Source organism: Doryrhamphus excisus, chromosome 1 (genome assembly GCF_030265055.1).
Source record: "Doryrhamphus excisus isolate RoL2022-K1 chromosome 1, RoL_Dexc_1.0, whole genome shotgun sequence".
Classification (NCBI taxonomy): domain Eukaryota; kingdom Metazoa; phylum Chordata; class Actinopteri; order Syngnathiformes; family Syngnathidae; genus Doryrhamphus; species Doryrhamphus excisus.
Window position 1 is genome coordinate 32,324,505 of NC_080466.1, and position 9,251 is coordinate 32,333,755.

At 46.6% G+C, this 9,251-nt stretch overlaps 1 protein-coding gene across 1 annotated transcript; it reads left to right on the forward strand.

The window, feature by feature from the left end:
* The first annotated feature begins 1,568 nt into the window (after nt 1–1,568).
* Nucleotides 1,569–9,040, forward strand: tbx18 (T-box transcription factor 18). Its single transcript, XM_058078993.1, has 8 exons — nt 1,569–1,906; nt 3,375–3,519; nt 4,221–4,322; nt 4,547–4,718; nt 5,111–5,278; nt 6,537–6,601; nt 7,557–7,651; nt 7,725–9,040. Exons 1-8 carry the CDS (start codon nt 1,669–1,671, stop codon nt 8,249–8,251), a joined length of 1,512 nt encoding a protein of 503 aa, XP_057934976.1. The 5' UTR covers nt 1,569–1,668; the 3' UTR covers nt 8,252–9,040.
* The last annotated feature ends 211 nt before the right edge of the window (nt 9,041–9,251 follow it).

A 9,251-nucleotide genomic window follows, 5' to 3' on the forward strand; every position in this document is an offset into this window, starting at 1 on the left:
TATTATGACAATATTAGCAAATTAATGTACGTATATTAGAAAGATAATAATATGGCAATATTAGCAAGATAATATATATTAGAAAGATAATATGACAATATTAGCAAGCTAATAATATGACAATATTAACAAGATAATGTACGTATATTAGAAAGATAACAATATGGCAATATGATGAAGATAATATATATTCTAAAGCTCATATGTGAATATGATCTTTATGTCGAAAGGTAAAAGAAAGGCTTCCATGAAAAGACGAGAAAGCTGAGCGGACATAAAGAGAATACAAGAGACATAAAGAGAAAAGTCAGTCAGCTGGAATAAGAAGATATTTTTCATGTCAGCAAATGATTCCTATAATTTCCTATCAGCAAATCATCCTGCACAAACTATTTCCACCCGATATGACAACCACGTGATCATCATAGCTTCACTTCATTCCACTTATTATCCTGCTCTCTGTACATTTACGTAGTAGTAGTACTACCATCACTACTACTAGCGTACATGCATGGTGTGTTCACTGACCGGGTGATACGGTATACAGTGGAGGATCCAAACACACCACAGAGACCACAGGGACGCGAAGCAAGGCAAAGGAACCCTTCATCTTCCATCTTCCATCTTCCTCATCGGCATGTCAACACCACCGCAAACTGCTGGACAAAAGGAGATGTGTTCATCAACTAGAGTATTTATATATATATATATATATATATATATATATATATATATATATATATATATATATATATATATATATATATATATATATATATATATATATATATATATATATATATATATATATATATATATATATATATATATATATATATATATATATATATATATATATATATATATATATATATATATATATATATATTTATTTTTTATTTTTTTTAAACACATCTCCTTTTAAACACCATAGATCCTTCTAGCTACGTATTTATGGACACTATTTAGCTAGCTGACGCTTCCATGCTAATTTATCTACCGTCCAATGCTGCTCTTCTCATCTCCTCCTTATGGTTTCATACCAGTTATATGTCACATATCGCCACGGCATGCGTGTACCCATGCAGTATCTAGGGTATCTAGAATACTTCTACGACTATATCATGGTAGTTAAATGTCACACATTGCCATGCTAATGCTGTGGCACCCTGTTTTATACAGCATATGAATAGGATAAAGTATAGAAGTATAAATAGAAGTATAAATATAAATTGAATATAAATATACATTTATAAATTAAATACCCATAAATGATGACGTCGGGGTGCCCGTTCAGTCGCAGCGCGTGAAAAAGGCCGCCAATCATCACCTTCATCATCATCATCCTCAATCCTCTCGCGCCGCTTGTTGACCGCACGTGGAGGCGTGGGTGGGCGGGGCCAAAGGAGGAAACGCTTCCCGAGGGGGCGCTGCGATAACTTGTGATTGGCCACTGCGCGCTGTGATTGACAGATCCCAAACCCCCCCCCAGTGCAAGAAGTCTTGCTGGCCGGGCAGCGACGAGACGTCAGCCTGCTCTCCTCGCGGCTCTCACACGGACGAACTCGCCGAAGAGAACGCTTCGTGTTTGGAACCCCTTTTCCGAGTGACTCGCAGACCAGCGCCACTTCCCCGGAACCGGGTCGGGAACCGGGTCGGATCGGAGCCATGGCCGCCGAGAAGCGTCGCTCGCCGTGCGCGCTCAGCGTCAAGGCGCACGCCTTCTCGGTGGAGGCGCTCATCGGGGCGGAGAAGAGACGCCGGACGGCCGGAGAAGACGTGACGCCCGCCGGCTACGACCACGGAAGCGACGGCCCTCCGGCGGCCGAGAGCCCGGAGCCTCGGGCGGGCGGAGCGTGTGCCGGCGACCGCTGCGGCGAGGGGGAACGTGCCGGCGACGGATGCCGTAAGTCCGGTGCCGCAAATAAGGAATACTCCCGCACACTCCAACGCAACGCGGTCAGACAGTTGCACACAAGTCCGACATTACACGCGGTCACCGTCGGCTCGTTATGGCGATGATTTGGATTATTACTAAAACTCATGACTACATGACGGAAAAACACTTTGTGTGTGTGTGTGTGTGTGTGTGTGTGTGTGTGTGTGTGTGTGCGTGACTGGGACTTTATTATTACTCCGACTGCTTTTACGGCCTTGGCCTGCTATCATAACACGCCAATTAGCACAATGCCGGCACGCAAACGTCCTCATCGTCATATGCTAATAATACCCAATACCCATGATCATTTATAATCATTTACATTCATTCATATTACATTCATAATCATCTACCTTTTAGCCGTACACACACGGCGTCCTGGCAACACTTGCATGGAAAATGGAATCAATCAAGCTATTGAAAAGATGCTAAATGCCAATCAACATCGATTTGATTTTACATTTATCACATGACATGTCATATTTCACTGCATGGATACAGTATATCCATACAAACGAATCTTCTTCGCATGTCGACAAAAGTACACTGATACACACTACTTCAAGTAGGATGACTTCAGCTTAGCATTTCACATTTACAGAAAAGTACATTAAATAATATCAAATATTATGACATATGGATCATTTAGTAGTAGTAATACACGTCAAATATGATGGAATAAATGTATCATTTAGTAGTAGTAGTACATGTCAAATATATGTATCATTTAGTAGTAGTAGTACATGTCAAATATATGTATAATTTAGTAGTAGTAATACACGTCAAATATGGTGGAATATATGTATAATTTAGTCGTAGTAATACACGTCAAATAAGATGGAATATATGCATCATTTAGTAGTAGTAATACATGTCAAATATATGTATCATTTAGTAGTAGTAGTACATGTCAAATATATGTATCATTTAGTAGTAGTAGTACATGTCAAATATATGTATCATTTAGTAGTAGTAATACATGTCAAATATACGTATCATTTAGTAGTAGTAATACATGTCAAATATACGTATCATTTAGTAGTAGTAGTACATGTCAAATATACGTATCATTTAGTAGTAGTAGTACATGTCAAATATACGTATCATTTAGTAGTAGTAGTACATGTCAAATATACGTATCATTTAGTAGTACTAGTACATGTCAAATATACGTATCATTTAGTAGTAGTAGTAGTAGTACATGTCAAATATATGTATCATTTAGTAGTAGTAGTACATGTCAAATATATGTATCATTTAGTAGTAGTAGTACAAGTCAAATATATGTATCATTTAGTAGTAGTAGTACATGTCAAATATTTGTATGATTTAGCAGTAGTACATATCAAATATTTGTATCATTTAGCAGTAAATAGGAAGGCTGTGATACCACAATGCCGCTATAATGCCGTACGCGCGTGTGCGTGTGCAACAGAGAGCGAGGACGCGCCGCCGGAGAGCCCGCGACCCGCCGCCGTGCGCGGCAGCGTGGAGGACACGCGCGTGGACCTGCAAGGCTCGGAGCTGTGGAAACGCTTCCACGAGATCGGCACGGAAATGATCATCACCAAGGCCGGGAGGTGCACGCCGCCTTCATTGGGCACGTGGGCACGTGGGCACGATCGTGATATTTTGCTTATGAAGCTCAATCCTTCATATCATTCATGACAAAGACATGGATGGCGGCTGTACCTAATCAACTGTCCTGGCCGGGCCTGCTTTTCCTATACTAGATCATCTTTTTGCTGCCTGCTGTGGAATATTGCTATCGAAATATTACTGTATGAATATTACTATATGAATACTGCTATAGAAATATTACAGTATGAATACTGCTATAGAAATATTACTGTATGAATATTACTATATGAATACTATTGAAATATTACTGTATGATTATTATATGAATACTACTATAGAAATATTACTGTAAGAATATTACTGTATGAATACTACTATAGAAATACTACTATACCAGAAATATCACTATATAAATATTTGTATAGGAATATTGCTATAGAAATACAACAATATACATATTACTGTATATATAATATGATGAAAAAGTTATTTCTATACAAGTATATGATTATTGCTTCATGATTAAGACTATACAGGATTACAGGAGTATTACTAAATGCGTGTAGGCTTACAGGAGCATTGATATCTGAATATAGGATCCCAGGAGTATTACTACATGAGTATAGTATTACAGCATTATTGCAGTATAGCAGTATTGCATGGCATGAAAAGTGCTGCTGACGGCGTGTTTGGCTTTCAGGCGGATGTTCCCCGCCACGCGTGTGAAAATCTCGGGTTTGGACCCCCACCAGCAGTATTACATCGCCATGGATATCGTCCCCGTGGATAACAAGCGCTACAGGTAAGATGCCACGTTTAGTTTGCGCCCTTAGAAGAAAAAGAAAAGCCTCTTGGATCGTTAAGCCCCCCCCCCGCAGGAAGTGGCTTCCGGAGTCCAGATTCCAGAAGGCGGTCTGACCGAGATGACCGCCGGCGTACAAATGCCAAAGCACCAAGTTCCGTTGCACGCGTTCATGGACGGACGGCGGAAAAGCCGCTGATCGGGTGTGCTTGCCTCCCGTGCAGGTACGTGTACCACAGCTCCAAGTGGATGGTGGCGGGCAACGCCGACTCGCCGGTGCCACCGAGGGTCTACATCCACCCGGACTCTCCCGCCTCCGGGGAGACATGGATGCGTCAGGTGGTCAGCTTCGACAAACTCAAACTCACCAACAACGAGCTGGACGACCAAGGACACGTAATCTATGATTTACCATTATTATTAGCGCGATGATTAGGATTAGGGTCACCATGATCGTGATTATTGTTTGGACTTTCCAGGTCTTAACGGCATCAAGTCTTGTGATTTGGTTCATCCATAAAATGCACGCTACACTGAAAACTAAAGAATGTAAAAAGTATGACAATAAAAAAGAACCGCTCTATCGCTACTTCCTGTGCAGGCCTGTGGGATGCTCTATCGCTACTTCCTGTGCAGGCCTGTGGGATGCTCTATCGCTACTTCCTGTGCAGGCCTGTGGGATGAAGATGATTGCGCTATGAATGAACAAATTCAATGAAACGTGATTTAGATAACCAGGTTGCAACCAAGAAAGTGAAAGTGAAAGTGAAGCTGTGCTGTCCCATCAGATCATCCTCCACTCCATGCACAAGTACCAGCCCCGCGTGCACGTCATCCAGAAGGAGTGTGGAGAGGAGCTGTCCCCGGTGAAGGCCGTCCCGGCTGGGGAGGGAACACGCACCTTCTGCTTCCCCGAGACCGTCTTCACCACCGTCACGGCCTACCAGAACCAGCAGGTAAGCTTGGCCACGCTGGTGCGGGATTGGCTCAAACGGGACAGATGTGACGCTCGTTGGAGACAATCTGGTACTGAACGCAAGAACCGGGAAAATGAACTCCAAGTTTTTGTCCAGGAAAGTAACATTTATTAGCGTGCACATTTTGACCGGATTTTTTGGTTTTGAAAAAAAGTATGATTGCAAATGTTGATGTGAAATCGGGGGAGAATGTGTTGAGAAGTCATGCCGTACGGACTCTGAGAGCCGCTCATATGCAAGCGGACCAATCGATTATTATCCATTATCCAACTTTTCCAGACGGAACTGGAACCACAGAGAGACCAAGTGCAGCAAAATGCACAAGCGGTGTGTTCAAGGGTAACGGCATCAGGGGGTCCCATGGCCAGGGGCAGCAGCAGGGTTGGTGAAACATCAGAACATCAACGTATCGTTGCATTGTTCCATATTTTGGTGACACGAACAGGAAGTGAATGCCAGGTGTTGGCGTCCTAGCAACACATAAACAAACAAAACTCCAATTTTGACTACACATACTGGCAATGTACTTAGTTGGGAGCTCCTTTTTGTCCCCTGGGCATCAACGATCTGTCTGGTTGTCGTGATGCTAATGACGCCATGTCCTCCAAACACGACCTGCTTGATGAAGACAAGCCTCGTCTTGGTGCTGCTACCACGGGGCTCCCCTAGGTTGCTGCAGCTCCTGGTGGTCTTTTAGTCAGACTTGACGCCCTTACATCACCAAGTCCTATATCTCCAAGTTCCTGGTGGAGACCTGGCGGCTTTAATCTCCATGAAGGTTAGACACACCGGTCACCTCCACCCCCACCCCGACCAACTCCAAGACGAACCTTTGGATCATCTTGCTAATGTCAGTATAGCTACATTTGCTAACTGGAGACAAAGTTGGAGTGCAAGATGGTCAACGGGGGTCGAGAGGTCTGCCTTGGACACCCCCGAGGACCACATTCTGTCTGTAGCATACTGTAAAGGTATGCTAACATTCTGGGTGTAGCATACTGTAAACGTATGCTAACATTCTGTCTGTAGCATACTGTAAAGGTATGCTAACATTCTGTCTGTAGCATACTGTAAAGTATGCTAACAGGACCACAGCACACACATTAGTCTAGGAAATGGCGTCAGACAAAAGCAGCCCCTGGATGCGTACAAGCGAGCGTTACACAAACACGACAGTGTTGCTCCTGGCACGCCTCACGCGTTCAACTTTTTCTGGGATTTTTGTGTTTGTTTTCAGATAACAAGGCTGAAAATTGACCGAAACCCTTTTGCCAAAGGCTTCAGGGACTCTGGCAGGAACCGGTGAGTTGGGCTGGAGATTTTCACATCATTTGCCGCAAGTGGGTCATGTTTGATTTTCTTTTTTGTCACGGCTGTTTGAGTGGGATATGACGGGAAGGGAAATGCATTTATTTATCCTTCTCTCACAGGAAGTGCATGTGCAAAGTGAAAATCCACCCCGGGTGGAACTAAACACCTCTTACCACATTGAGCAGATTTCATGTGGACGTGTGCGTCAGTCCGTCGCTTGGCATGGTTACGGGAAAGACGGGCCACAGATAGAAACGGAGCGTCCACTCCCAGCCGGGCCCCAGAAAGACATTTGCAGCCGCACGGCATATAAACACAGCATTCAAGCAACACTTTCCAAACAGGCGGGTGGGTGGGGGGGGTGGGGAGCAGCGGGGACCCGAAAGACGAGCCTGTCGGACTGAGGGAAGGCGGGAGTACGAATACAGGAAGAGTTAAGCAGTTTGCTAAACAAACCTGCACTCTGATAGGCTGCGTGCGGGGCAGCTTGTTTAAATTATTGCCGTGGCCGCACGGCCGTGTGTGTACAGATGCCGGGGGGGGGGGGGGGGGGGGGGACTTTTATCGTCACGCTAACGAGGGCTAACAACAGGACTTGAATCAGGCCGCTGCTCCCCACCTTAAGAGGAGGCGCAGAGCGGTGAGGGCGGCTGTGAGGGACAGGGCGGGGGCGGGGGCTTGGGGGGGTTATGGTCCCACCTCATAAATCCTCCCTGCAGCTTCCTGCTCCTTGGCCCTGATTGGCCCGTAAAAGTCGTGTGAAAGCAATTACCTCGGTGCGCCTGGCCGGCTAAGCCTACGGCGACGTGGCCGCTCATTACCTGCGGTTTCCATGGAGATGGAGAGAGCGGGGTTGGGGGGGTGACCAAGATGGCTGCCAGGCGGTTGGCGTACAAGCCGGCGAGGCGGGTTACAGTGCAGATGTATTCATGTGATGCGTTTGCAGGATGGGTTTGGAGGCGCTGGTTGAGTCCTACGCCTTCTGGCGGCCATCTTTGCGGACGCTCACCTTCGAGGACATACCCGGCATGGCCAAACAAGGTACCGGTGAGTCCAGATTCCCTTGTCTGCACATTCGGTCAGTAAGTTCTCACGAGCGGTCCTGTTTCCGTAGGAGTCCCAGGAGCTCACGGAGGTGTGGGCCCATCGCCTCACCTGCTCTCCCCGCCTCCCTGTTCATCGCCCTTCCAGGTTTGCCCTCTCAGCCCGAGTGACTTCACCTGCAGCCGCCCCGCCCTCCCGCTCCACCGCTACAGCAACCCGCCTGAGCCCTTCGGCGCTCCCCGAGGCCTGGCGGCATACGAGGGCGAAGCGTTCTGCTCCCTGTCCCTCCCGACGTCTCAGCTCGGCTACCTGCCCGCCCCCCAGGGCTACGCCGGCCTACGCCTGCACACGCCCCCTTACGGCCTGTACGGCTACACATTCCCTCCGTCGCCACGCCTCGCCGCCAGCCCTGACAAAATGGCTGCCGCCAACCAGCAGAGCGCCCTCGTCGGTACGTCTCCAAGCGCGACAGTAACGGACAGTCTGGGCGCGCTCGCCACAGGACAGCAGGGCTTCTTGTTTGACTCCCGGACTTTGGGCCTTGGTGGGAGCCAGCCAGGGGGCGGGGCCTCACAGGTCACCGCCCACATGGGCTGAACTCGGACGTCTACAATTCTGTTGTTTCCAAAATCCAAATGCCCCTGGCCAATGGTTCCGGGTGATGAAACCATCAGGTGGTGTGCTAATACACCACCTTCTCATCCCACCAGAACCTCCTGTCACGTGTCCAGCCACGCAGGAAGTGAGGCCTGACTGGAACTGATTATGGATGAAGGGGACCCAGAGACTTCCAGTGAGCACTTGAGCCACTTTTTCTCAGAAGGGGATCTCCGTGAACTCTGCCGTGTTGTCAGGGAGGACCCGGGTAGCCCCCGATGGTTCAAAGTTCCACATTCTTTTCAGCATACAACAAGAACCTTTTGGACTTCATTCGTCACCAGCAGCCCACAGCGGCACAGCGTTCATTCATTAGTCATTCATTCACTCACTCATTCATTCATTCATCAAGGACCACAAGAAATGCTGTGGAAGGGAAAAGGGCCAACGTGATTGGCTCACTCGCTAGCGGCAGGAGGCGGCGTGGCGACAACCAATGACCCTTTGCACTTATGCACCTGCTTGGGCTCTCCACATCAAGTCAAAGGTCAAGTAGTGCCGACCTTGAACTTTGTGGGCGAGCAACTGTCAGACACTTCTTCGCTTTGGCCCCGCCCCTATAAATTCTATACTGTATTCACGTATTCACGCTAGAGCTTTGTATGCCAATCATTTCACTGACTGCACGCGCTGCCATGACACTAAAGCAGCCTTGTTTCATCTCAACCAATTAGAAGGTTTAGCACAGACTGCTAAAGACTGCTATAGACTCTGTAGCATACTGCAAACATATGCTAACATTCTGGTTGTAGCATACTGCAAACGTATGCTAACTTTCTGTCTGAAGCATACTGCAAACGTATGCTAACATTCTGTCTGTAGCATACTGCAAACGTATGCTAACATTCTGTCTGTAGCATACTGCAAACGTATGCTAACATTCTGGTTGTAGCATACTGCAAACGTATGCTAACATTCTGGTTGTAGCATACTGCAAACG